The sequence below is a fragment of the Felis catus genome, chromosome A2 (genome assembly GCF_018350175.1).
Source record: "Felis catus isolate Fca126 chromosome A2, F.catus_Fca126_mat1.0, whole genome shotgun sequence".
In the NCBI taxonomy this organism is placed as follows: domain Eukaryota; kingdom Metazoa; phylum Chordata; class Mammalia; order Carnivora; family Felidae; genus Felis; species Felis catus.
This window is the reverse complement of record NC_058369.1, coordinates 13,239,362-13,266,965: the sequence shown is the minus strand read 5'-3', so window position 1 is coordinate 13,266,965 and position 27,604 is coordinate 13,239,362. Positions and strand designations below refer to the sequence as shown.

Below are 27,604 nucleotides of genomic sequence, written 5' to 3'. Positions count from 1 at the left end.
CGTCAGAGCCCCATTTATAATGCCCTCTCTTTAGGAAGAATCTGACATCCTCCTCTGGGTTCCTCTAGTCCCTTCTGCTAGCTCCAGATGTCCATGGAGCCCGGGGCGCCTGTGTCTGGCTTTTTCTCCCCCTGGTGCCACCTTGCATAGTGTGGGGGGCGGGGTGATGAGGGAACATTAGGGCTATTATATCTTCCCCACCCATCCAGCCATCTTCCCTTCCTCTCCTCTCCGGCGACGTGAAGGAAATTTCCTGGAGCAGGAAAAGGCTTATTTATTTTATTAGAAAATAAAGTGTTTATTCAAAGAACATTAAAAGTCCGAGGACCCGCGTGAGAATTGGCTGGAGCAGGAGTGACCCTCAGACTCAGCCAGGCTGGGTGTGGGTCTCCTCTCCGCGGAGTCGGGGGGCGGGGGGGGGGCGCCCAGGGTCCGGCAGGAAGGCGGGGGTCAGTCAGCGAGCACCAGGACAGTGCAGAGCTGGGGCCAGCGGTGCCGGTCGGCCTCTGCGGGCTCAGCAGCTCACCAGGTACATCCCTGTGCGGGTGGCACCGTGAGCAGGGAGGAAGAGGGGGGATCCCTTGCCCCTACCCTGGGACCTCCCAATCTTCCTCAAAGCACCCCTGTAATTCACTCTTCCGGGTGCCCCGTGGGCCCCAGCAGCCCCTGTGGCGGCAGGGGAATGGGCTGGGAGCTGCGTGGCAGTGAGGCTTCTGGCCTCCTGCCTTGGGTCCTGGCGAGGACACCCTACGGGGGGCCCTTCCTGACCCCTCCCACTGGGGCCCTGTTACTTCTCCCCACTTGAGCCCACCAACCTGGGCCTCCAGGGCCCAACGCCCACCGACCTTCCCAAACGCCCCAACTCCTCCCCCTCCCCCCGCGCCCTGGCAGAAGCAGGGGGCCCGGCTCCAGGGAGGCGCAGCAGCCGGATGGGGGGGGGGCATACCTGTGGCAAACCTCCTCTTTACAAGCGACATGCGGTAGCCGCTGCCCACCAACTCCAGGTCCACGCCAGACAGAGTGGCCCCCTCGCTGGTGAACTGGGCAGCCACAGGGCTGGGCGTGCTGGGCCCCGAGCAGGGCTCCCAGCTGGCGGATAGGTGGCCAGAGCCTGGGGAGGCCTGAGGTCAGCCGTGCCCCGGCCTCAGCCCGAGTCGAGTCCTGCTGTGACCTGGGCTCTTCCTGGGGCCTTTTGATCTGTGGCCGCCGTCTGCCCCTTCTGACCTCCGCTTGTGCCCCGGTACCCTCCTCCTTTGGCCCCGTGGGGCTATGTGTAATTTGCAAAGGAGTTCTGCCTCAGGGCCTTTGTACCTGCTATGCCTGCCTCCCGCCGTGTCCTCCCTCACAGCTTTGTCACAGCCCTTTCAAGCTTTCCTTCGTGCCCACGCTCCGCCACCCCGAGCACATCCCCAATTCTCCCCCATTTTCAATAAGCCCCTCCCACCCGAGACCCCCGCGATCTCCTGCACAGCCATAACTCACCCCCTGCTTCAGACACATCTGGAAGCTTCCAAAGGAGCCGCTTCTCCTCCAGATTCCTGGCATCAAGAAAAAGCTTGGTCAGCTCTCTCCCCGAGAGGACACGGGGAGCCCAGGGTCCCAGCTTGGTCACCTCTCAAGTTACACGACCCCGGCAAGCCAGGTCCCCTCTCCCCCACCTCAGTTTCCCCATCTGTAAAATGGGTGTGGGGTATGGAGCAGCTGGTCCCCGGGGACCCCAGGGCCTCGCAGCATCTTTAGATCACACACTCAAGTCCTTTAAGCCTGGCTTCTTTGCGCCAGGTTCTAGCTTTGGCACGAAACAAAGGCAACGCTGCGTGGCGACTAAAGAGACCAGGGCAGGGGCGCCAGGGCGGCTCAGTCGGTCAAGCGGCAGACTCTGGCTTTCGGCTCAGGTCGTGGTCTCACAGTTCGTTGAGGTTCGGCCCCAGGTCAGGCTCTGTGCTGAGAGCGTGCAGCCTGCTTGGGATTCTCTCTCTCCCTCTCTCTCTGCTCCTCCCCTGCTCGCGCACACGCCCGTGTGCACTCTCTCTCTCAAAAGAAAGAAACTTCCAAAAAAATAGCCCAGGGCAGAGAGGGGCTGTCTGGGTTCAAATCCTGGTATGACCTCAGATAAGCGACTCGGCCCCTCTGTGCCTCAGTTCTGCCTCCGTAAGTGGGAATGACGGCTGTCCGCACCTCAAGGGGTTGCTAGAAGCCCTGAGCCGGTCAGCGTGTATGGAGCACGTGGAACACGCCTGACACACAGGAAGCCCTTGGTGTCCAACATTATTATGGTTCAGCGTGTCGTCCTCGGCTCTAAGCAAGGCGAGTGCACACGGAACGGTTGGACCCACGGGGGACCCTTTAGCTGCTGCATCGAGGGGAGGCCCGGGAGGGTCCTGGGCCAGTGCTGAGCCTCCTCCGGCCTCCCTCCCGCACACCCTCACCAGGTGGCGGCTGGCTGTAGGCGGATGTTGGTCACGGGCTCCCCCACGGGCAGCAGGATCTGGACGTTGGTGAGGGGCGTGGGCACGACCGTGGCGCCGGGCCGGTAGCTGTACTCCACCGACACCTGAGTGAGGGTCCCCCCGCACTGCCAGTGGGCGCTCAGCTGCAGAGGCACAGACTGGGGACCCGGGCGGGAAAACTAGGAGGGGCGAGAACAGGAGACAGCACGCAGCTGAGGCCCTCTGGTCCTGCCCCAGCACGTGCTGTTCCACCAGGACCTAACTCAGACCCAGCTCAGCGTCATCACCGCATAGACCACTCGGTGGGGCCTAATCCTTCTCCCTCAGAGACACCGCAGATCGGGGTCCGCGTGACGCCATGTTTCCAGCAGAGGGCGAGAGAGCGCCCGGTTTCGACAGAGCGGTGGGCAGGTGCTGGTGCAGGGCCCTTGGGACAGGCCCTCTTCTAATTTCCATAATGGTGCCATCTGCACCCCGGCAAACGCCCACCCAGCCACCATTCATTGGCTCCCTCCCTGACTCCCTCCCCTGCTCCCTCTGCTCTCTTTACCCCCCCTTCCCCCCCCCCCGCCCCCATTGCCACTGCTTGCTCTCCCTGCCAGCCCAGCCCCTCCCTGCACCCTCCCTCCGTCAGGGCCCATCCACACGGCCCACCTGGTATCTTAGCAACACCACATTGTAGTAGGAGGCAGCTGGATTCTGCTCTGCCTGGTGCTGCAGGGCCTCAGTCAGAGCCGCCATGTTGAGCCAGAAGTCTTTGGTCTCAGGGTCGCTCTGGGAGGGGTCACTACGGAGACCAGGAATAATCACCCCAACCCCTGGGAGGCCCCTTCCCCAAGGCCCTCGGCATCTGACCTACCCCAAGGGCTTCCTAAAGATGCAGATTCCCTGGCTCACCTTGGGGCCAGTAGAGCATGACCCCCACCCCCCCCCAGGGGGAGGGGGGGGGATGGGAAGCAAAGGAGAAAAGAAAAATGAGGTTCAGAAGGGACAGTGATGTGCCCAGGGCCACACAGCAAATCCCAGGAGGCAGAGCAGGAATTCACCGTCGGGGAGCTCCCGGGACCCCCCTGCCTCTGACCCCCCCACTCCCCCTATAGTACCTAAAGAGCAGGTCAGCATTGGGCTGGAAGTGCTCAATGGCGGACGTGTGCACGAGGCGGAAGCTGAGGACAGGTGGGGGTGGGGTCCCGCTGAACACACGCACGATGCCAGCAGGGAAGGTCATGGTCAGTTCCCCGGTTACTCGAGCCAGGCAGCTGAGGTGGGGGGGTGAGGAGACTGCGTGTTGGCTCAGGGCTCTGCCTGGTACCTCGTCCTCCCCTCTCTCCTGGCTCTGCTGCAGCTTGTGGCCCCCCAGGCTCCCCAGAAGAAGCAAGGCCCTGACCGTGCCCGGCATCCTCACTCCCAGCCTCCCCTCCTTGTGTCCTTCCCTGGACAGCCATCCAGGCACCGGGAAGAAACCACACTGGGCTGAAGAAGGCAGAAACATCCCCTTTCCCTAGTTCTCTTTTCCTCTAGGCCGCCAGGAAGCTCAAAGCAAAACAGTTATAATACGGTCCTCAGCTTGGGTTTCAGGCCTAATACTCTCTCCTATGTGTGGTCTGATCTTTCCTGCTGAGGACTGCTCCCAGATTATTCCTGGCCCCTCAACTCACCCTTAACCCACCCCGCCAAGGGCCTTGCTCCCTTCAGTGTGATGCCCACAGCAGCCTTAGGGGACTTGCTCTCAACTGTGGTTACAGCAAGGCCTGGGCCCTGCTCAAACACCCTCTGTGGTTCCCACTGCCCTCGGGACAGGGGCCTGGTTGCTTGGCCCAGAGTTCAAGGCCCTTCCGTGGTAAAGCAGGTCAGGAAACACACCGGAAGGCTGTTTCTCCTGGACCCTAGACGCATAGGCCCCAGAGAGTCCTGTTTGTCCCTGTCACTGTCTATACTCTCTCCGACCACTGCGTACCTGGGGCTATGGCCTCGAAAGTAGGCGTGGACGTATTCGGTGAAGGCTGTAGCCACAGGCAGGGCATCCTGGGAGCCCAAGACCACAGGGCTGGGTCCCCGGGAGACTCCTGGTGGCGGAGGGGAGGGGACAGGGACAGACAGAGTGGGCACAGGTCCCAGGCTCCAGAACCCACCCTCTGCCCGCCGGGCCTCCAACGCATCACTTAGTGATGCCCGAGAAGGGCCCAGGGCCGCCCCCCATACCGTGTCCTGCCTGCGACGAGAAGGTAGGCCGTTCTGAGATGGTGCTGGCGGACGAGGAGCCCAGCGGGGAGGGGCTCAGAGACCGGGACTGGGGAAGGAGACAGGCCGGGCTGCGATCACCCAGGAGCAGTGCCCTGAGGCTGCCCGTGCCCCCACCAGAGGCGCCCCCAGCCCCCCTCCTGCCGCGCGCCCCCTCACCCTACCAGGTCCCCGTTGCTGCGCGTGAGGGGGCAGGACACCTTCCTGGTGCGGGGTCTCCGGGGCGGGGCTGCCAGACCGTCTCTGGCTGTAAGGTCAGCAGGGGCAGGCATCAGGTCTGCGGAGCGAGCGTTAGACAGAGCTCAGATGCTGCCCTGGGCCCCTCGGGCCGCCCCAGAGAAGGGACTCGGCCCCAGACTGGGAGTCGGGCTTATTCTGGGGACACCCCTTGGGTCTGAGGTCTCGGGGCCGCGGAGAGAATTGCCGGACAGGACTGCAGAGGCCATCCACAACCCCCGGCCTCCCAGACACCAGCCGGACGGGAGGTTACTGGGAGCGCGCAAGCAAGGGCTGGATGCTCAGGAGGCAGGCACAGTCCGGGGGGCGGGGGGGGGGGGGGGGGAACGCGGCAGGCGTTTTCATCCACCATCAGCAGTTCCGTGACCTTCATCCTCTCTGTGAGGATGAGGTAGCCTCCCACCCTGGCCTCTGTCCGAGTCTCACCCGTGAAGATTAACTAGTGACTGCATGAAACTCAGTTTCCTCTCCTTTCTCTGCTTCCTCGGTGACCCTTGCCACCCACCCCCGAGACGTGCCCCCCTCTTCCCCAGGGCTGCTCAGCCGCGCTGCTGACGCCTGGGGCTGGAGCATTCTCCGGGGGGACTGTCCTGGGCACCGTGGGGCGCTGACCAGCCTCCCTGGCCTCCACCCACCGCAGATGTCCCTAGTAGCCCACCCCCCCCTAGTGGTGACAGTCTAATATCACGGGTGACACTGCCAAGTGTCCCCCAGGGGGCAGAACAGGCTTGGTTGAGAGCCCTAATTCCATAGTGCCGCTCAGACCACTCAACTGGACTAGTCTACACCGTGGTCTACACTCACTCTCCTGGGCCCTTCCTTGACCCAGCTCCGAACCGGCTCTTTTCTCTATTCAAGGATGGTGCCAAGCACCCCTGTCACCACTTCTGGGGACCTCATGGGGTGGAAGCCCACAGCCCTCTGACTCAGGCCCCCAGGAGAGCCCATCCCCCACCCCCTTCACTTGCCTCTTCCTCCGACCTGTAGCACTAGGCCCTGCCCTCTCCCAGGGGGCCTCCCCTCCCGCTTCACACAGCTGTGCCTGGGGTGCCCCAAGCTGGACTCCCCCGAACTCAGGGCCCACGGTCCGCCTGACGTCTAAAGGCCCAGTCCCAACACGCCCCGGGCTTCTTCCGCCCCACATTCCCTGCCCCTCCTGTCCCTTCCTGGAAGAACAGCCAGCCACCCGCAAGCCCTCCTCCCTGACCCTTCTGCTGTCTCAGCCCTGTGCCCTCGCGCCCGCGTCTCCCCACCTCCCTGGACTCCCGTCCCTGGTCTCCAGCTCCCACCCTCGCCCCCCAGGTGGACAGAGGGGGCCTGCGATCTGAGCCAGGTGCCGCTACTCCTCCGCTCACAGCCCCTCTGTGGCCCAGACCTTGCTAGGAGTAAAGCTCACATCACTCCCATCAGGTCCCAGACCCTGCACGGGCCCATCTCCCTGCTGACATCACTCGCTCCTCTCCCTCCGCTTCCGGGTCATCACTCTGTTCTGGCCTCACGGCCCACCCCCCAGCCCCCGAGCTGTTCCTCAGAGGGCCTAGGCAGCTACCCACCACAAGGCCTTTGTACAGGATGCGCCCTCTGCTGGGAAGCACCCCCCCGCCAACCCCCCACCACATCCCAATGGCTCCTTCCTCACCTCCAACAAATCTCAGCTCAAATGTCACCTCCTCAGGGAGGTTCCAACCTTCGGAGCCCTCACCAGGCACCTGCGACCTCCACTTTGTTAAATGTCTATCTCATTATTGTCCCTGCCAGGGTGAAGGTTCTGGGCTGTGTCCCCAGCCGCCCGTTCAGGCCCTGGCCACAGTAGGCGCTCAGTCTTCCCCACCCAGGGCTCTGATGACTCTCAGACTCCTGGACTCACCTCCTCCAGCCACAGCCTCCAGCCCCCAGGGACCCGGGGATGGGGCGAGGGGCTGCGGCGAGTCCGATGCTGGCAGGGGCCGTGTCCCCCTCGACTCGGAGGCCGGTGCCCTATAGCTAGGTGGGCTCTGCGGGGTGCCGGGGCGGGGGACCCAGGAATCCGGGGAGGGGCCAGGCGCCACGTGGGATGGCGAGTCCAGGCCGGAGTCCTCCACATTCTCGGGCGACGAGGAGGAGAAAGGTGAGGGGCTGGAGGTGAAGCCGAGGCTGCTGGAGCCTAGAGGGGGGGGTTGGGGGGGGTGGGGGCGCCAGCTCCAGACCCCGCCCACACCGAGGCCCTTTCTTTCCTCCTGCAGGCCACGCCCACGCCGAGGAGGGGCCCACCCCCCTCAGGCCAGGCCCTCTGGTCAGTTCCACCTCCACCGATGCTCCGCCCATCTGCCCATCGTCACCTACACTCCCCGCCTTCTCGTCGGCCCCGCCCACCATCTCATTGCCAAGTCTATCTTCTCAGTTGCCTACACAGGACCCCCAAGTGCTCCCTCCAGCCTGTCCCCCGCCAAACCTGCCCTGGCAATGGACCCACCCATCTCGCTAGCCAAGCCTGTGGCCCCGAAGTCCCCACCCCCATCACCTGTAAAGTCTTCGTGGTCAAAGGCCGACTCTAGGGGCGGCCCAAAGAGGTTCTTGGAAAACTGCTCATCTGACTGCAGCTTCTCCGCACAGCTGTGGACCAAGCGGAACACAGGGATGGTTTCTATCCTTTCCACGTCTCCTCCCCTCCTCAGGGCCCGCGCACAGACCGTTCCTGGTCCCGAGCTCTGTGTCCCCAGCCCTCCCTGAGGCCACACCCTGCCGTCTTCAAGGCTGGGCTCAAAACCTCCCACCCCCATCCCAGAGCAGCCTCCCGGGCCTCAACTAAAGCTGCCCGCTGGTATCTCCCACCACACCGCCTGCTTTAGTTTCTTCACAGCATCTGGAAGTATCCAACGTGCTCTAACTTGTTCGCTGTTCTTCAAACCCGAGCCACGATGGGGCGCCTGGGTGGCTCAGTGGGTTAAGCGGCTGACTTGGGCCCAGGTCATGATCTCACGGTTCGTGAGTTCCAGCCCCGCGTCGGGCTCTGCGCTGACAGCTCGGAGCCCGGAGGCTGCTTCTGATTCTGTATCTCCCCCTCTCTCTGCCCCTCCCCTGCTCATGCTCTGTGTCTCTCTGTCTCTCAATAATAAATAAACGCTTAAAAACAAAACCTGGGCCACGAGAATGTGAATCTGAGAAGGAAGACCTATCTTGGGCATATGTCTCTGAACCCAGAATAGAAGGAGTACACAGCGAGTGCTCAATAAATGCTCGTCAAATGAACGACTAAGTGGTTCCTCAAATACAGCATGCCCTCAACTCCCTGCCAGGGTGAGAGGGGGGGAGGCAGAGACACAGGGAGGCAGCGGCCCAGTGTGTCCCCATCAACCCCCCATCCCCCCCGCTATAGGACCCACCTGCTGGCTCTTGGGGCAGATCGAGGCCTCTGTGGTTTTCCGGCAGCGTCCCCTAGGAGAGATACAACACCTTGAGCCTTCCTGTCACCCTGCCTCCAGTGGCCCCTCGGTCACAGACCAAGAGACTACGGCTTGGGCCTGTCCAGCCAGCTGTCCAAGGTGATCAGCCAGTCGGGCAGAGAGGGCTTTGCGCCCGAGCCAACCTGTCTCAGCTCTCATTTAACTCTCGCAATGACCCCATTTCACAGAAGAAGAGACTGAGGGTCAGAAGGGGTAAGCAGCCTGCTTACACCGCAGGGCTGGGATTCAAAGCCACACTCATACTCCAGGCCCAGCCTCCCCTCTTCGTGCTCCTCCCCACACCCGAGACCCCTTCGGAGGCTGCTCACGTGAAGAGTGGCGTTTCATGGTGCCCTGTGGACAAAGTGGGTGGCGTTAGGTCGGGCGCAGCCAGCCAGCCCCAGCGGCCCCACCCGCGAACACCCCTCCTACGCCTCACCCCTGGGCCGGGAGGAAGGATGAGGCTGCCAGCCGTGGCCCTGAGTTGCGCCGCAGCTGCCTCGGGGCTGCAGGCCGGGGCGCGGGCAGGGGCGGGCTTGATGTGCACGTAGAACTTGCGGGGTTCCTCATCATCGAAGTCCGAGTCGCTGGAGGAAAAACGGGAGGGCTCCGCCGTGCGTGCACCGCAGTCAAGGGGCCAAGCGGATCCCGACACGGGGGTCACCCACCCCTTCCTGCTCAAACCCTTCAAGGCCCTGCACGATCCGGTCCATCACCACTTGCCACCCCGGCCTCGACACCACGGTTTTGCCCCCAAGTCTTTGCACAAGCACGCCTGGCCCTAACCGGCAAACTCTTGGTCTGATGCTAAACCCCAACACCGGGTGCCCTCTCCTCCAGGAAGCCCCCTTGGCTCTCGCCCTGCCTCTCTTCCTCAGCCCTGAGGATTCTTCGTTTCAATCTGCTTTGTCTACCCTGAAGGGCGCCCCCCCGCCCCTCCCCGCCAGGATGTACGCAGAGAGGGTCGCTATTCGTGGAGGGATCACTGCCCCACAGCGCTTTGTCCTTGCTGTGCCCACAGTTGCCGCCAGGGGGCACCGGGAGGATATTGTTCTGGGTCACATCAGGCCGGACAGTGAAACCTTCTTCATCCACCTCTGGACACGTCTGCGGGGACAGGCAGGGAGTCAGGCTCCCCGCTACCGAACCTCCCTCCCGTCTCTCCCTGCCACGGCCCCTCCCACCTCTGGGCCCGGACTCGGGCCTAAAAACAGTCCCAGTGGCAGTAACAGTCTTCCCTGGTGCAAGCAGGGGCTTGAGGGAAGAGAGCACGCCATGGCAGTAAGACTGAGGGGCACCTTGAAGCTAAGTAGGGACATCAGTCCCTCCCACATGGCTCCACACGCAGCCGGGATGAGATTTAGCTCCCTGAGCTCCAGGCTTGGGGCCCAAGGTGGGATTGAACCCCTCGCACTCGCAGCCCGGTACTCACCCCTGAATCGGGCTCCAGGGAATCTCTGGGGATGGAGAAAGAGATACTGATGTCAGCTCTCCCACCTCACCTGCATGCTCCTGACCCCCCCCCCCCAACACTAGACATGGCGCCTGGGGGTGGCCCCTGGGCCACGATGTCCTGAGCTGGTCCTCCCGGTGATAGGACCCAGGGGTTTGCCTGGGGCTGGGGGCAGTGAGTCTGGAGTTGGCTGAGCACAAGGTCTCCGCAAACAGCTTGGCAGGGGAGGAACCTGGGGCTACTCTGAGGGGTTGGCTCGAGGAGGTCGGGAATGGAGGGGCTAGCCTCGGCAGGGAACCACCAGGACTGACCTTGACAAGAGGAAGGATTTGGGATTAGGTTGGGGAGTGTCAAACTGAGCTAGCCAGGGACAGAGGTTCTGGGATAGCCTGGGACAGGAATTCTCCCGGGGCCACCCTCAGCAGGGGACTTCTGGGATAGCCTGGGAAGGGGGAAGGGATCCCGGGCTAGCCTGGGCCAGGGCTGGGCAGGGGTGCTTCCTCACACAGCTGCGGGGGGCTCCCGCTCCCGCCGGCTCAGTCCTGGGAGGCGAAAGGCCTTGGCTCCCCGCAAACGTTTCATTGCTGAGAACAGATGAGGGGGTGCAGCTGAGCCCCGGGGGTGCCCCCTTCCCATTCAGATCTGCCTCCCGCACCCCCAGCGTCTGTCCAGCCTGGGCATCCAGGCCCAGACGTACTTGCCTTCCTGCAGGGCAGCTGCACTGTATGCCTCGAAATCCAAAGGCCCTGGGATGGAAGAGACGGAGAAACTCAGCCTGGCCGGGAGACCCGGCCCGGGGAAGGGCAGCGAAGCACCCGCGGGCTCACAATGGCACCTGCATCGGAGCTCGGGGCCAGCGGGCATCCAGTGCGCAAGCCAAGGGGCTGAGCCAGCCCCAGAGATGGTCATGAGTGGGATGGGCCAGGGGCCCAGGTCCCCCTTGGGGATGCACCGGACGGAGCGATGCCCGAGTTACTTTTTCTACTTCCGGCATTGCTCACAGGCACTCGAGTGGGTCAGGGGATGGACCGTGAGTCTGTACAGGGGACTGAGGCTCAGAGAAGTCAAGACAGACATCCAAGGTCATATAGCAAGTAGTGAGGAACAGACACAAACCCAGATCTGACCCCGACACTTTTGCTCTTCAACTCCTCCCTGACCTCTCATTTGGACATTGTTTTTTCAAATTGGTCCTTTGCTCAACAGTCCTCAATGGCTCCCTTGGGCCCTCAGGGTAAAGTATGAAAGGCTGGGCCTGGCCTTCAAGGTCCCTCTGGTATCTGGTTGTAAGAGATTTACACATAAGATGGGCCATGAAGGGGTGCCTGGGTGGCTCAGTCAATTAAGCATCTGACTTCAGCTCAGGTCATGATCTCACAGTTTGTGAGTTCAAGCCCCATATCCAACGCTCAACTGACTGAGTCACCCAGGCAGCCCTGGGTGTAGATTACTTAAATAAATAAATAAATAATAATAATAAATAATAATAATAATAAAAAGATGGGGCATCAAATACTGTTCCTATGTGGGCTGGGGAGTTAGATTTGTCATCGGCCCGTTTTTCTGATGAGGAAACCGAGGTGCAGGGAGGTTCAGTCTCCTGCCTCTTGAGTCCTGTTCCTTCCCTGTAGTTGTGGCCCCAGAGCCCAACCCCCACGATGTCCCAACTCACCAGGCTTCTCCCGGCCTGTGCCCTTGCTCTCTGCAAACTTCTTCAGCAGCATCTCCACACTGACGTTCTCTATGTTCTGCTTAAACTCCTCGTGCACCTGGGCCAGGCGGATGAAGCGTGTAACCAGGCACGGCCAGGGCCCTCCTGCCTGGCACCCTTTGCTTCGCTTCCCACCCCTGGGGCCACTCACCTGCCCGATCTGCACATGGGTGTCCTCCACGGAGTGGGCGTAGGAGCCTAGCAGTGCCTTCATGTGCCGCAGGTGGGTCTCCTCCATGGCTTGGAAACGCTGAGCCGGGAGGGGAGGGGCAAACAGGAAGGTGGAGGCCACGAGGAGCGGCCAGGTGACCCAGCCTGACCAATCAGAACGTTCCAACCCCCCTGGCCTCAGTGACTGGGCGGGGAAGAGCCAATGAGAGTCTTCCCTGGGACTTTGGCTAAAACTATGGGAAAAGAGACACTTTCATACCCTGAGTCAATGAGATGGTGGGATCCATGTGGAGGCTGCAGGTGGCCACTTTGCTGCGAACGGGTGCCACTGCCCCTACCCCGCTCCCCCTCCCCCCCCCGCAACAAACACACACACCCACGCACACCCAGGAGGGGCATCTCTGCTTGGGAGTGAAGTCCCCAGGGAGAAAAACAGACTCAAAAAGCAGAGAGGCACAACTTTAACACCAGTTGAGTACCTGGATCTAACCATGCCTGAAGCTCTCCCTGCAAACTTTTCAGTCCCCTGAGCCTTTAATCTTCCTTGTCAGTTTGAATGAAGGTTTCTATCATTTGCAACTTTCTATCACTTGCGGATAGAAAGTCAGAAAAAAAAAAAATCCGGTTCCTAATCCTGACATTCCAATGTGCTTTTCACACATTTGAGTAGTTCCAGAGAGGCATAGCGTCTTATAAAAAGGTTACATAGGGGCGCCTGGGTGGCTCAGTCGGCTAAGCGGCCGACTTCAGCTCAGGTCACGATCTCGCGGTCCGTGAGTTCGAGCCCCGCGTCGGGCTCTGTGCTGACAGCTCAGAGCCTGAAGCCTGTTTCAGATTCTGTGTCTCCCTCTCTCTCTGCCTCTCCCCTGTTCATGCTCTCTCTCTCTCTCTGTCTCAAAAATAAATAAACGTTAAAAAAAAAAATTAAAAAAAAAAAAAGGTTACATAGCTGGTGAAGAATGGAGACTGGGGCAGAACCCAGGTCTTTCAGCCACCATGAACCATCAGTAGGCTCTTGGCTTCTAAACCCTGCCCTGCCCTGTTCAAAACCCTCATCCGTAACGGTAGAAATTGTAATCCCTTCTAGAGAGGTGTCCATGCACCCAGTCCGAGTCTGAAAACATCACAGAGAGTGGCTCCTTTAATCTTCACAAAAACTCCGTGAGGCAGGTACTGTTACTCTTCCCATTTTACAGAGGGGGAAACCGAGGCACAAAAAGGATTTGGCTCTTGAAATAATAATGCCAACAACAACCACCACCACCGCAACAGCTAACAGTCTCTAGAATTCTATGCCTTTAAACCTGTGATTCTAAGGCTCCCGGGAGGCGAGGGTTTCAGAGGTTCTGGACTTCCGACGCCCATAGATCCTGGGCCAAGGGATGTGTGGGTCTCCAAGGCACCGATGCCTGCTTCTTACCACAGCCGACTCCAGCATCTTCTGCTCAAAGTCTGCGCGGGCTGAGTTGTATTTTTCCACCGAGCGCCTCAGGCTCTCTGCCGCCTTCTTCGTCTTGGTCTCTGCCTAGGAGGCACAGGGAGGGGATGAGGTCGGGAGGGGACGAGCATCCCCTGGGTCTGCAGAGGGCCGACGGCAGCCGGGGACCCGCGGCCGAAGGCCCACCTTGTCCATCTCCTTCTGGCTGGTGCTCTCCCTCCGCAGCCGCTCCTGGTCCATGCAGCGGTTCAGGTAGTTCTCGCGGGACTTGGGCAGGAGCTGGCTGACACCTGCGAGGACCTGCACGGCGTCCAGGGTGCCCACCGCGTCCTCTTTGCACTGCAGGGGGCGGGGGCGGGGGGAGCATGGGTAGGCCCTGAAGCCCCCAGCAGGTGTCCACTGGGAAATCCCGGGCTCTGAAACCCAGGTTCCACCGATTACTTTTTTCTGAGTATTCTATTGCTTTCAAAAGTTTTAACTTTTTTAAGTAGGGGAGAGTTACACATAGTTCCTATCTCAGAAAGTTTCACGGGGTGAGCTCAGGGAAAAACCTACCCCTCCCTGATCCCCAGCCTCCCAAGCCTCTGCCTAGGAGTAGATCTGTCTCCAGAAATAATCAGCACATAGACAAGCAGATGTGTTTGTTCTAGGCCATTTTTTTTTTTATTTTTTTTTTTCAACGTTTATTTATTTTTGGGACAGAGAGAGACAGAGCATGAACGGGGGAGGGGCAGAGAGAGAGGGCGACACAGCGTCGGAAACAGGCTCCAGGCTCCGAGCCATCAGCCCAGAGCCCGACGCGGGGCTCGAACTCCCGGACCGCGAGATCGTGACCTGGCTGAAGTCGGACGCTTAACCGACTGCGCCACCCAGGCGCCCCTAGGCCATTTTTTAATGACAAGTAGGGGCAACCTCTGTTTAAGTCACAGCTTATTCAGCTTAATAATCTATTCCCAAGGTTATTCTGTATTAGCCCGCAGAAAACTTCCTTGTCCCCCAGTTCCAAAAAAAAAAAAAAAAAAAAAAAGAAAGAAAGAAAGAAAGAAAAAAAACTCAGGGTAACACACACATAACATAAAATCTATCATGTTAGCCATTTTTAAAAAAAACATTTCTTTTGGGGGGGGCATTTATTTCTTTCTTTTGAGAGAGAGAGAGCAGGGGAGGAGCAAAGAGAGAGGGGGAGAGAGAGAGAGAATCGCAAGCAGGCTCCACATTGCCAGCACAGAGCCCGATGTGGGGCTCAAACCCACGGACCACGAGAGCATGATCTGGGCTGAAGTCAGACGCTTAACTGACTGAGCCACCCAGGCAGCCCCCCTACTCCCTCTTTGGACAGGAATAGATGCGGCTCTAGGCCAATAAAGCTGTATTTACTGGCACTGAAATCTAAGGGTCATAGAGTTTTCACCTATTATGAAATATTCTTCTCCCCCGCCCTCACCATTTAAGAATGTAAAAACCAGGGGCGCCTGGGTGGCTTAGTCGGTTGGGCATCTGACTTCAGCTCAGGTCGCGGTCTCGCGGTTCATGAGTTCGAGCCCCGCGACGGGCTCTGTGCTGACAGCTCCGAGCCCGGAGCCCGCCTCGGATTCTGTGCCTCCCTCTCTCTCTGCCCCTCCCCCACTCACTCCCTGTCTCTTTCTCTCTCTCTCAAAAATAAGTAATAGCTAAACAAACAAACACATAAAATTAAAAAAAAAAAAAAAACACGCGAAATCCATTCTTAGCTCTCAGGCTGTGCAAAACCAGGCTGGTTCTGGTCGGTGTCCCATAGCGTGCAGACCCCTGGTCTAGAATTTTGAGCCTGAAATTTGACCGGGGTCAGGTCTGTGGGACCCTGGGTTTGACGCGGTGGAATCGACTGAATTCGCGGAGGAACACACGCCAGGAGCTGGAGGTTCAAAGCCCCCCTAAGTTCTGGGGTCCTTCCTGCCACTGTCACCACCCGCCCCGCGCCGACACACACACCTTTTTGTGTATCTTGAGCTGCTCCTCGCCGTAGCGGAGCACGTCCTTGATGAGGTCCTGTAGTTTCCGCGTCAGCTCTAGGTGACAGAGCGCCAGCTTGTCTGAGGAGACGCGGAAGACCTCCCACAGCGGGGCGAAGGTCCTGGAAACAGGTCACACACACCCAGGGTCCGGCGGGGCCCACCCCCCAGGGTCTCCCCTCAAACAGCACTGCCAGCACCCACCGCGCGCCCCAGGCCCTGCTGAGGCAGCTGCACCACAACTAGGAGGCAGGTCTGTGACAGATGGGGAAACTGAGGCATAGGAGGCTCCACAATTCACCCAAGGCTCCTTAGGAAATTGAAACCCAGGCTCTGAGGCCCCAGCATCCTCACTCTGGACTCCAGGCCCCAGCTGATACTCAAGGGCAGCTAAGGCTCAACTTGCCCAAATCAAGTTCACAGAGCTACATAGTCAGAAGACCTCTTTGGCCTCCCCCCCACACCCCCCCCAGAACCTTTGCCCCAGAGCAGCCCCAGGAAATCCTGCAGATGCCAATGGGACCACGTCACCTGTGAATCGGGCGTGCACCGCCCCCCACCCTTGTCCAACCTCCCGTCTCATCTGTCCCTCACTCAGACCCTGCAGCCAGCCTCTTTGCTCTTCCTCGAACATGCAAAACCCATGGTTGCCTCAGGACCTTTGCACTGGCTCAGCTGCCCGCCTGGGTCTCTGACCCAGACACCCCTGCAGCTGGCTCCACGCTGCTATCAAGGTCTCAGCTCACGGAACCAAGCCCCCCCCCCCCCCAGAGGAAGCACCTGTCTCACACTCCCATTTCATCCCCTTCCTAGAGCTGTTCACCCCAGGAAGGGACTTTGTTCATGTTTGTAGTTAACATCTATCTTGCCGCACGCCCTACATGAACGTGGCATGCAGGTGACTGGGGTTTTATCTGTCTTGATCGCTCCTGGGCCTCCAGTACCTAGAATGGTGCCTGGCACACAACAGATAAATATGTGTTGAATGAATGAATGAGGAGGAAGCGAATGAATGATTTATATTCTCCTGTCCAATTAGCCCCTTGCGTGGGGGAGGGTTGACTCCCTATTCTACATATCACTTGTGTGAAGAGATGTCCACCCAAGAGTAGGCCCCTGATACCCCAGGACCCTGCATCCTTGCCGACCCCTGACTCAGCCAAGGCCCACTCACCCCACGGGGGTCCCGTTACTGGCCAGCTTGGAAAGTTTTGCCATCGCCTTTGAGTAGGTCTCCTCGATGGTGGCCCTGAACAGAATGGAGAAAAGATGCAGAAGGTTCTGGGCGCCCTTGGGAGACACTCCATCCCCTTGGGCCTCAGTTTCCTCATTCAGACAGCTGCGCAGTAGCTCTCAAGGAGGATGGTATAGTCCCCTGCTGGGAGGAGGCATTTTGGAAAGTCACGGGCGAGGTTAAGTAATATGCTTTACTAACGACAGCAGGAGTAACAGCAGTAACAGCATCAGATAAAAAAATTTTTGAGCACATACTACAAATGCTTTATATGCTTCGTCTTGTTTAACTGCGGGAGACGAACTTCTATTACCTTTTTCCCTCTGGACAGACACCGCTAATGCCTACCTAATCTCCACTCACATTTTTGTCCAGGTTAACAGAACCTCGATTTTGTTTGGGGCCACAATATGCCCTGTGAAAACCAACTACCCACGGGCTCATTTTTTGATAGAGGCACCCAGAGGGTACCACGGGCAATCGTGGATGGGTCCGGGAGGGCTCTCTAAATAAAGAGTGGCCCCTGTCCTAGACAGCACAGACAGGTCTCGCTAGACGGCCACAAAGAGAAAAACCTGGTTATAATCTTTTGAACTCTGCCCGGATTCAACGCGCATTCAGCTAGCGAGTGGCCGGGGGGCAGAAGGCTGCCTTGCAATTTCAATGTATTATGTTTTCTGGGATATAGATGTCGGAGCATGAGCATTTCCATGCCGAAATGTCGATTATTTCCTCATACGTGTGTTTTATCATATTCAGGGCATGAGACTGAGTTTTCAGAATTCCCCTTGTAAGTAGGTCATATCACCATCTCTTCAGGAGGAGGCGTCAGAAACCTGGGAATTGTTGACAAGCGGGCACAGGGCTGACAGTGTTGAGAACCGCTGGTTTCCAGGGCGTTCGAGCAGGTTGGGCAGGGTGTGGAGTGGAGGCGGTGGGACGGGCCGGGGAGAGGTGGGGCGGAGCCAGGGCGGGGCCACGAGGCAGGCGGGGCTGACTGGGCTGTGGGGCGTGGCCAGGTGCGGACCGAGCCTAGGGATCCTCACCTCTCCCGGATGAAGTCGGCCAGCTCCTTGGTGGAGATGGGCCCCTGCTTCACGCTGTGGTACAGGACCTCAAAGCCATGGTTCTTTTCACCCTGCAGGGGATGGACGTGGAGACTGAGAAAAGCGGTGGAGGAGGCATCAAAGGTTGCCTAGCAACGGGGGCGTGGCCGGAGGAGCCAACCAGCGGAAGCCCAACCCCTTGGCGGCGGGGATTGCTTCAGGCCTGAGCCAATCAGCCTGCTGTCTATCCCCTTGGGGGCCTTGAGAGAAAGAGAGAGAGGGAGAGAAAGAGAGAGAACGAACAAGTAGAGGAGGGGCAGAGAGAGAGAGGGAGGGAGACAGAGGATCGGAGGATCCGGAGCCGGTTCTGTACTGACAGCAGAGGGCCCAGTGTGGGGCTCGAACTCACGAACCACGAGATCATGACCTGAGCTGAAGTCAGAAGACTAACCGACTGAGCCACCCAGGTGCCCCTCATTTTTTAAAGTTTATTTATTTATTTTGAGAGAGAGGGGCGGGGGCAGAGAGACAGAGGGAGAGTAAGAGAATCCCAAGCAGGCTCCACACTGTCAGCACGAAGCCCAACGCGGGACTTGAGCCCGTGAACGGTGAGATCATGACCTGAGCTGAAACCAAGAGTTGGACGCTTGACCGACTGAGCCACTCAGGCGCCCCTCAAAATTGGCTTTCCAATCTCATCCCCCAGCTTCTTCCTCTTGGCCTCGCTAGAAAAATGGCAAACAGTGCAAAGACATACCGTGCCTTCCTACCACTGTCCCTTTGCCTGGGCTGTTCCAGCCCACCAGGGTGCCTCTCTTCCCATCCATCCAAATCCTTCCACCTGTCAAGGATCCGTTCCAGGCCCACCCTCTTCGGACGCTCACTTCCCTGAATGTTCAGTGGTGCTCCCTCCTGCTTCCCAGGGATGTGTCTCAGAGCCTCCTTTTGTGCCCTGGGTCACTCTGAGCTAGTAACTTCACCTCTCTGGGCCTCCGTTTCCTCATCTGACAAATGGGGACAAGGACAGCACCCACCTCCCACAGGTCTCGGTGGGATGAGGCTCGCAGCGTGCTGAACACAGGGCCTCCTGCACGGTGGGGAGGGCTCAGCAAACAGGCCCAGCAGCCCCCACCCCCACCCCCGCCTGCCCCACCCAGGGGATCCTCGAGTAAGGCTGCACCAGGCACCGCTGCCCAGGCCAGCATCTGGGGCTGACTTGCAGCCAACCACTGGCCCGTTTCCCAGACCTGGCAAGGCCCCCAGTGGTATCTGCCTCTCTCAGGCTGTGCTGGCAGCGAGGGTCCTAGGAGGGGGTGTCTTGGGCCTGTGTCTCTTATCAGAACCTCTCTGGACTCCAGTCGTGCCCCCAGGCCAACCCCAGAGGGATCTTTCTAACACAGCTTGATGATGTCCCTCTCCTGCTCACACTTCCCTCATGGCTCCCCAGTGCCCTCTATGCCTCCAGCCCTGCCTTGGCCCAGTGGGACCAGGGCTTCCCTCTCTGGCTTGATCTCCCCTGACTGGAGGAGCCTCCTTCAGGCCAGCGACACCCAGCAAAGAGCCACCAATACAGACAACTGATTAAAAGAAACCTTGCCAGTGAAAGACATCCCAGGGTACTCCCTGAGTCCTCTTGGGAGGCAGGAATTATATCCCCTTTCCCAGATGGGAAAGCTGAAGCCTGGAGACACAAAGTCACTTGCCCAAGGGCTCCCAGCAGAGCCCCGGATCAAATCCTGAACTCAAAGCCCTTATCCACTCTGCACCAGGCTATCTTTGGGTGGGGAGTGCATCGGGGGTGGCTTCTATTTTCTCTCTGCTGATCTGGATTTTCTGCAGCAAGCTTGCATGCCTCATGCAATTAAAAAGAATTTAAAATAAATGTAGGTGCCTCATGCCATTAAGTGGAATTTAAAATACATGTAGGTGCCGCTGTCAGGGTTCCAAAACATGGGCAACAACTGATCAGCAAACAGTCAACCTCCTTACATAGAGGCACCAACAGGGGCTCAGAGAGGAGCGGGGCCCCTTGCTGGGGTCACATAGCTATTCAGAGACAAATCCCGGGAATCTGACCCTTGGGGAGCCGGTGGAGGTCAGGCGCCCTCCCCCCTCTGCCCCCTCCCCCCCACTCCCTCCCAGCAGGTGGCAAGGGGGTGAGGCCCCTTTAAGAAAGCAAGTGGCAGTAAGAGGAGCCCCAGCTGGGGAGGGGAAAGGGAGGGAGAAGGCCTGTTGCCAGGGGCAACCAGTTACCTAGCAACAAGCTTCCTCTGGCAAGCTCAGGGCGCGCAACTGGGGAAGGGGCTTTCTGCCCTGGTCCTTCCTAGATTCTTCTGTTCATACATTCCCTGTGGCTTCCCAGTAGCCCGGCCCTGGAAGAGGAGTCCTTGTGCCCTCAACTAGTCAACCTTGTCACGCTTCTGGGCTTTTGCTCAGGCTGTTCCCCCTGCCTGGAATGCCTTTCTTACATCCTGGAAAATCTCAGCCCTCCAAGCCCATGGGAAACATGGCTCTCAGCCCTCCTCTCGTTGCCCCCAAGTCGGGGGGGCCCAGCCGTGACCCTGCAGGGCTGCGGATCTCTCTGGCTGGCTCTATGGTTCCCAGACTGGGGGCTTCTTGGGGTCAGAGCCAGGATGAAGCCCCTTGGGGGCCTCCTCAGGTTCCACAGGAGGTTGGGTGTGGAGTAATGGTGGAAGGGAGGGAGGGAGCAAATGAATGAATGAAAACAACTTTGTCTCACTGGCCGCCTTGGGTCACAGTATGTGCTCCCCAGCCCGGAAGGCACAGGGCTGAGGGGAGCCACTAGGGGCCAAGTCAAGAAACCCCCCAACTCTCCAGGGTGGGAAAGACGTGGAAATTCCCTGGATGCAATGACCCTGGATCCTGGAAGTTCAGTCCAGTGCTGGGTTTGAGCCCCGACTCTGCACTTTCTCACTAGGCAACTTTAGGAAAGAGAATCCTACTCAGGGCCTTAGTCTCCCTGTTGAAGCTGGGACTTGTCCAAGGTCACAAGGTCCATGAGGTCTGAGGGTATAGATTCATATCCAGCCTGACTCCTCCCACATTAACTTCGACACCTTGCAGACCCTCCACCCGTCCAAGGCTCTGCCCATAGGCCGCCACATACCCCCAGCTCTGTAAAAGTCCCCACAGCCCTTCCAGGAGCCCCCATCAAAATAAAAGTGCATCGTACTTACCCAAAAATGCTCCCCAAAATATGACATCCTGATGGCCTCTGTGGAGACCCCCGCAGGTTCCTGTTTAGTGCCTGTCCAAAGAGAGGCAAATTTGAGCTACAAAGCCATGGCCAGCTTGGGCCTAAGAGGGGAAATTCCAACTATCCTCCCTGTGGAAGAGGAAGAGAAAGGATGGAGGAGGAACCAAAAGCCCCAAGGCTGGCATGCCAGGGCCCCTGAGATGATTCATCCCCAGGCCTGGCCCAAAGTAGCCCCCATTCTAGCGGGGACAGATCAGGATATAGATGTCCCAAGTCCTGTGCAGTCAGAGCTGGACTAGATAGAAGGATAGGGGCTGGGGAGCTTGGTCTAGAGGAAAAGGCACAAGTAGGGGTTTTTAAGCACAAATAGGAGTTCACTGGGGGCTGGAATACTGGATGAGCCCCTCAGCCTGAGCAGAAAACCTCAGGGCCATTTCACAGATGGAAAAACTGAGCCCCCCACCCCCCCCCCCGCCCCCTGCAGAGGGAAGCCACTTGCCAAGGTCACACAGCCAGGAAATGACAGATTTTCACCCTGGGCCAGCTGAATCGAGATCTGAGCACTCAGCTCCACGCTGGGCCGCTCCTGTTGGAAAGGGTCTGCTGAGAAATGGACACTGGGACTGTGATCAGCCACATGGGGGCTGGGGTCCCTGAAGTGTCCCCAAGGACCCCTGGAGGGGTCTCCCAAATCCCTCTACACCAGTCCGCATCTCATGCACGCCCTGGAATGGAGAGCTCACCCCTCACCATGATGACCCAGCCGGCAGTGGGGCCCCCACGAGTCCCAAGCCCGACTCCCAGAAGCCACTGTTCACCTGGTGTCTGAGTCACTATCCAGCTCTGTGCCTCAGTTTCCCCATCTGCAAAACAAGAGGGAATGCCTAGAAGGGGTCTTGTTGGGGGAACCCAGGCCTCCCCGCAGAGGGGGGCCGGGCCAAGCTGCCTGGCAAAGGAGGGACACTTGGTGTCCTTGGCACGTTCTCGACGCTGGGCTTGTCACAGGAGCCCGCAGGCCTCATCCATAATTCATGACCCCTCGGGCAGCTCAGCTCAGCAGCAGCTGGGAGCCTAGGAGGCACAGTGGCAGCAGGGACAGGGCTGGTGACCGCAAAAGGGAAAGCTCCTTGGACCTCACTGGGAAAGGACCAAGCAAGGACCTTGGACAAGGCTGCCTTCATCCAGCTAATCTTTTTTTTTTATTTTTTATTTATTTATTTATTTAATTTTTTTTTTTTTAACGTTTATTTATTTTGGGGACAGAGAGAGACAGAGCATGAACGGGGGAGGGGCAGAGAGAGTGGGAGACACAGAATCGGAAACAGGCTCCAGGCTCCGAGCCATCAGCCCAGAGCCTGACGCGGGGCTCGAACTCACGGACCACGAGATCGTGACCTGGCTGAAGTCGGACGCTTAACCGACTGCGCCACCCAGGCGCCCCACTTTAGCTAATCTTAAAAGTGAGTTTAATTTGAACCATTGTTGTCTAGCCCCAGGTCCTTCGACTTCTCTAAGTCACCCAGCACCTACCATGTACCCATGTGGCCAGGGCAATGCAAGGGTCCACGAGAGGGACCCGAGGTCTGGGTCCTGGGTCTGGTCCCTGAGGAGCCCCCAGCCTAGGGGTGTAGAGCCAGACGCACCAGTCCTGCAGGATCAGGGCTGGGCCAAACGTTAGAAGGGACTGTGGGAGCCTGGACTGAAGGAGGGGGCCATGGGAGGTGGGAGGTTGAAGCATGGATAGGAGTTCACCAGGCAAAAAATTATTCCATTCAGCAAATATTCCCGGGGCGCCTGGGTGGCTCAGTTGGTTAAGCGTCGGACTCTTGGTTTTGGCTTAGGTCACGATCTTCGCGGCTTGGTGGGTTCGAGCCCCCTATTGGGCTCTGTGCTGGTAGCATGGAGCCTGCTTGGGATTTTCTCTCTCTCTCTCTCTCTCTCTCTCTCTCTCTCTCTCTCTCTCTCTGTTTCTCTCTACCCCTCCCCCACTCATGCTGTCTCTGTCTCTCTCAAAATAAATAAGTCAACTTAAAAATACGTGTATTAAAAAAATATTTACTTCCAATAGCCACCCTGTGCCGGGTGATGCTGGGGACCTTGAGAAACCCTAGTCACTGTGCCCTCCCAGAGGAAACCCAGTCTGGTCCGGAGCTAGGCTGACCTCCCAAGGGTGAAAAGCCCTAAATTCCCATCTCATTTCTTCATTCCTGACCACGATTTGGACCCGGAGTATCTCCAGATCCCTTAGGGCTGAGCTGAGTGACATGGGAGCCACTCACCTCACGTGGCAAGTGAATTTTAAACGAAGTGCAATGAAATACAATGAACGGCCCCCCCCCCGCGCCCCCCTCCCCCCCCATCCCAGCTCCTTGGAGCCAACCTTGCTTCCAGGGCTGGTGGCCACCATATCGGACAGCACAGAGAGAGAAAGTTCTGCTAGAAGATGCTGCTTAGAGGATACTAGGAGCCCCCGGGGCCCAAGTTCCTCAGAAACCGAGAATCTCAACTGTTTTCACAGCTCGGATTAGATTGCCCCTCCCCCCACAACGCGCCGAGAGCCAGTATGTTTGTGGGTCGGTACCCAGCTCCCCACCACCCCCCCACGACAGGTACCCGTTCATTCAGCCTTCACAGCCACACCATGGGGCTCCACCCCAGCTTTACAGATGAGGAAACTGAGCCACAGAGAAAGAACTCACTGTCCTGAGGTCCCTGTGATTTTGTCCCTGGCCTGCCTGCCAAAGAACTCTCGTTTGGAACCACCGCATGCGGCTCTGGGGGTCCACCACTCCGAACCGTAATGGGGGGCAGAGGGGCAGAGCGAAAGGTGGCCGCCACGCAAGCTCCTGCCCGGCCCAGGAAGTGACACCTGCTGCTTCTCCACAAACCCCAGGCCAGGCAGAGCCCCCCCCCCCAACTTCTGTTCCTGAGGGGGGCAATGGGGACCTCCTGGCAGGGCTTGAACTCACCGGACAGGGCAGCGAGTGGAGCTGGGGGCCCCCCGACCGACAGGGTGGGCACCAGGAGATAGCCACGCGGGCCCCTGCCACTTCCGTCAGACAGCACCAAGCCCCAAGGAGGCCTGTGTGCCTGGGGGACAGGAAGCTTACCCTGCCCCGCCTACCTCCCAACCGCCACCTCCCCTCCCCCACCAGACCAGCACCCCTGGGACCTCCCTGGAACTGGGCCGGCCGAGGACGGGTAAACTGAGGTACCTGAACCTGGGGCCCCACGGCTGGGGCTGTTATTACCCAACAAATAACAATCATGACAACAATTGTGAAATAACAGCATGCCCTAAATTGCATCTGTCCTGGGCTCAGCTTTCCACATCTCCCCATCCTGAGGTGCGCTAATGATGCCTGCTTTGCAGAGGGGAAACCAAGGCTCAGAGAGTGGGGGAGACCCCATGCTCGTGTTTGTACAGCCGAGGCTCAAACGCAGGGCTGCGTGAAAACTTTCACGGGCCCCTTCCCCTAGCAAAAAAAAAAAAAAAAAAATTTAAACTACATGTTACGATTGCATTGGCACAGAAATGCATATATTAATATTACATGTTAAAATGTCTTCTTTGACCCCAAAGCTCATCTTCTTCCCTTCTGATTTTGAAAGAGGTTAAGACACTTCCACGGACCTCTCAAAGTATCGTGTCTGAGACACGGTGGCCTCTGTATCTGATGAAGAAAAGAGGGCCATAGCACCAGGGCAAAGCCCAAAGACGGACAGGGACTTGCCCAAGGTCACACAGCAGGCTGTCAGTTGACCGGGATGCCCCCATCCTCTGGCTGCCTGGAGGAGAGAACAGAGCCTGTCTGACGCCTGCCCCAGGAGCTGCCAGCACCAATTCCCCCCAAAACCTGGGGCTCTGCACTGGGTCGAGCAGGTGAGCAGACCCAGGAGCAGATACAAAAAAAGACAGGGATAGAGTCAGCAAAGAAGGCAGGGCTCACTAACTCCAAGCCACCTGTCCAAAGCCCCTGACCTCCTGCTGTGACCTTGGGCCTACCCTGACCTCTGGGCCTCCAGGGTCCTATGGAAGAGGCTCTGACATTTTGCTCCCCGCAGACTCCTACTGGGCCCGTTTGGGGTTTTTCTCTTCCTTTCCTGTGACTGGCCTCTTGGCCCTGCTCTTTCAATGATCATCTTCTGTCATGAACTTCCTCCCTTCCAGGCCCAGCCACCAGTGACCTTTGCACAATCCGGGTTGATTCTCGCTTCAAGGCGGTGTCTCGGCGTGGCCATTACCCCGCTGGGGAAACTGAGGCACACGCCCCATGTCCTACGGCGCCCAAACGGTCAGGCTCGGGAAGTTTTCAGTCCTCCCCACTAGTCTCTTCCTTCTTTGTCATCTATCTGGCAAACACCTATTGAGCACCAACTGTGTACCTGGCTGCCGGGCTCTAGAGACACAGCAGGCAACACCCTTGAAGACTCTCCTCTCTCCTCCCTGCTCCCAGGCAGCTGTGACCCCATTTATGATCACTAATTTTGTAATAGTATTATAATGACCATGTCTGTATTTACAGCGCTCCCATCTTCCCACGTCTCTTATGATCTTCCCAGGGGGATTCAGCTCATTTCACAGAAGAACACGCCAAGTCCCGGGGTGGGGGTGGGGGGGGAGAATCGAATTTAAACCTGGGGGTGTTGGACTCCCAGGCCCACACTCACCCCTGTGTCCACTGCAGAGACAAGAGATGGGCTGGCCTGGTGCCTCCCACCTCCTCCTACCCAGGACCCCACCCAGGAACTGGCTTACCCCTGGCGTGGGCGACAATATGTGGGTCAGGGTGTGCCCCAGGCAGTCCCACCGGTAAGACCAGGGTGGTGGAGCCCCTGTTCCAATGATCGCAGCTTGGCAATATATTTTACCGTCCGGCAGAATAGCCCTTCCGGCAATGCCAGAGTGACCACGAATCCATTTTGCGGTGCAGTAAACTGAGGCTCAGAGGCCGGCAAGGCATGTCAGGGGGTCTCCCAACCCACTGCCCTCTCACCCCCAAACCACTGACATCTTAAGCAAAAGGGGAAGTTCTAGTTTGGCTAATGATGGAGTGTGTGGGTTTCAGATTCTGTGGAATACAGCCTCTGAAGCCCTCAGCCCCATTTTCAAAGGAGAAAACCAAGGCTCAGGAAGGTGCTGTCACCTGCCCAAGGTCACCAGTGAGGCAGGTCCATCAAAGCTGCCTCCTGGTCCCCACTGCGGCTGGGGCAGGCAACTCCCAGATTTGAGGCAGATGGAGGGGCCGCCCACCCCACAACCCTCCTCCGCACCCCACTCGCAGTCAGCCTCCGGCAAGATCCTAATTTACCTCGATTTATTTTAATCTCCAGAACAGATGCTGGCTGCCCACCCCCCACTGAGACAGGGACCACCCCCAAGTCCGTGCTCCAGGCCCTTCCAGGCCTTGCCTGGCCAGTCCCCATGCTGACCCCTCCCCAGAATTCCAACTTTGGGGGGGTCCCTGCAGAGGATGCCCGTGAAACGCCCCCCACCTCATCCTTGCGGTAGGGGGCTGGGATAGAACAGTCCAGGGGAGGGGCCCGGGGACCACCCCCCACCCCCCAGCTCCTCCTCCAGGCAGATCAGGGTTCACAGTGGAGAAAAAAGGGAAGGGGGTTCTTCATCTCTGTCCTCAGGGGTCTGCAGACCAGAGCTGGGAAGAGGGAAATTGAGAGTGGTCTCCACTTCGGCTGTCCTGGGTCCCAGGCTGGAGGGAGAGCGGCGCCCCCATCTTTGCAGCCCTGGAACCTGCACCCAAATCCAGGCTTAGAATAAAGAGATTTGGGGAGGGGTCTCACGTGATAGCCGCCCTCCTGCACGCTCCGATTCTAGGCCAGGAGACGGGGGAATTGGAGAAGGGTCCCTATCTCCCTCCAAAGACCCCCGATTATGGCCGCTGGGAGGCCGGGCGCCCACCGCGCAGCCCCCAACCCCCAATTTCGCCATCCCTCATGCCCTGCCGCGCCTTTACCCCCAGTGGCTTCCTGGGCTACTGGGCGCGGTACGCATGAGGGGAGTGCGCGGGCCAGGGGATTCGAGGGGTCCCGAGGACTGCACTCACCTCCCGAGCTCTGGCCGAGCCCCGCGCCCGCCGCCACCTGCGGCTCGGTCTCTGACACCCGAGCCCGCCCCGCCCCTACCTCCGCGGTTGCGGCGCGGCAGCCGCCTGGCTCCGCCCCCGGGGCGTGGCGTAGAGAGTCCCCACCCACCCGACGGCGCCCGGGGGCAGGGGCGGGCTTGGAGTCCGCGCGGTCCGCCATTGGGCCATTCAGGCGGCTGGCTCCGTCGGTCCGGCGAGCTGATTGGCTGATCTAGAGGAGCGGCTCCTTTTTTCATCACCCCCCCCTCCACCACCCGCAGTTTATTTGCATAAGTTAAAGCAACAGGCGCCTCTCACGCCACCTGAGACCCAGGGGGAGAGGGACGGGGTGACCACAGTTTATTGAGGGCCCACTGTGTGCCAGGTACTGAACAGAGCTATTTGATGTCCCCCACCGACAAGCTTGTGGGCGGAACCTTATCGGACCTTATTGATTCTCAGTTTATAGATGGAGAAAATGAGACTCAGAAGGGAAGAACTCCCTCGGAGGCCACACAGCAAGTCCGCATCCTTGGCCCCAGGACTGGGAAGAACTATCCCCAAGAATGCAGTCATGTCACAAATCAGAAAGGCTTCCGCCCCCCTCACCTGGGCCCTCATAAAATGAGATTTATACAATGCACCTGTCATTCAGCCCTCCACTGGAACACTAGGATGATCTCCCGGCCCCAGGCCTGCTCCCCTAGCTCAGTAAGGGTAGCCGAAGAGCATGCGCCCCGAGTCCCATAGTCTTTTCTTCCCGTCATCCACGTTGGTCCTGCTGGCCCTGTGTTTCTGAAACACCCCAATTTGTCCATTTTCCTGTAACTCCTCACCCCGTGGCTCAAGGTCAGGCCGAGTCATCTCCAAGCCTGGATGCTGTCTTGGCTTCCTACTTGGGCCTCTGGTT

The 27,604-nt window shown here is 58.7% G+C and overlaps 1 protein-coding gene across 6 annotated transcripts; it reads right to left on the bottom strand.

Moving 5' to 3' along the window:
- Nucleotides 1-265: 265 nt before the first annotated feature.
- Nucleotides 266-26,746, bottom strand: FCHO1 (FCH and mu domain containing endocytic adaptor 1). Of its 6 annotated transcripts, none has more exons than XM_006928598.5 (29): nucleotides 26,677-26,741; nucleotides 21,430-21,474; nucleotides 21,111-21,197; nucleotides 20,592-20,662; nucleotides 17,395-17,486; nucleotides 16,289-16,363; nucleotides 15,095-15,236; nucleotides 13,310-13,462; nucleotides 13,106-13,210; nucleotides 11,666-11,764; nucleotides 11,476-11,572; nucleotides 10,505-10,549; nucleotides 10,309-10,387; nucleotides 9,783-9,807; nucleotides 9,400-9,457; nucleotides 8,790-8,968; nucleotides 8,680-8,704; nucleotides 8,291-8,342; nucleotides 7,429-7,520; nucleotides 6,796-7,071; nucleotides 4,856-4,968; nucleotides 4,653-4,740; nucleotides 4,408-4,516; nucleotides 3,554-3,709; nucleotides 3,105-3,237; nucleotides 2,430-2,629; nucleotides 1,483-1,538; nucleotides 947-1,111; nucleotides 266-537 (listed from the first exon to the last, which is right to left on the bottom strand). In XM_006928598.5, exons 4-29 carry the CDS (start codon nucleotides 20,616-20,618, stop codon nucleotides 515-517), a joined length of 2,664 nt encoding a protein of 887 aa, XP_006928660.2. In that variant the 5' UTR covers nucleotides 20,619-20,662; nucleotides 21,111-21,197; nucleotides 21,430-21,474; nucleotides 26,677-26,741; the 3' UTR covers nucleotides 266-514. The 6 variants fall into 6 exon arrangements, with proteins under 6 accessions (XP_006928660.2, XP_019675006.1, XP_019675013.1 ...); XM_019819447.3 differs by lacking the exon at nucleotides 26,677-26,741 and adding an exon at nucleotides 23,581-23,684; XM_019819454.2 differs by lacking the exon at nucleotides 21,111-21,197 and having other exon boundaries at nucleotides 26,677-26,746.
- Between the last annotated feature and the right edge of the window lie 858 nt (nucleotides 26,747-27,604).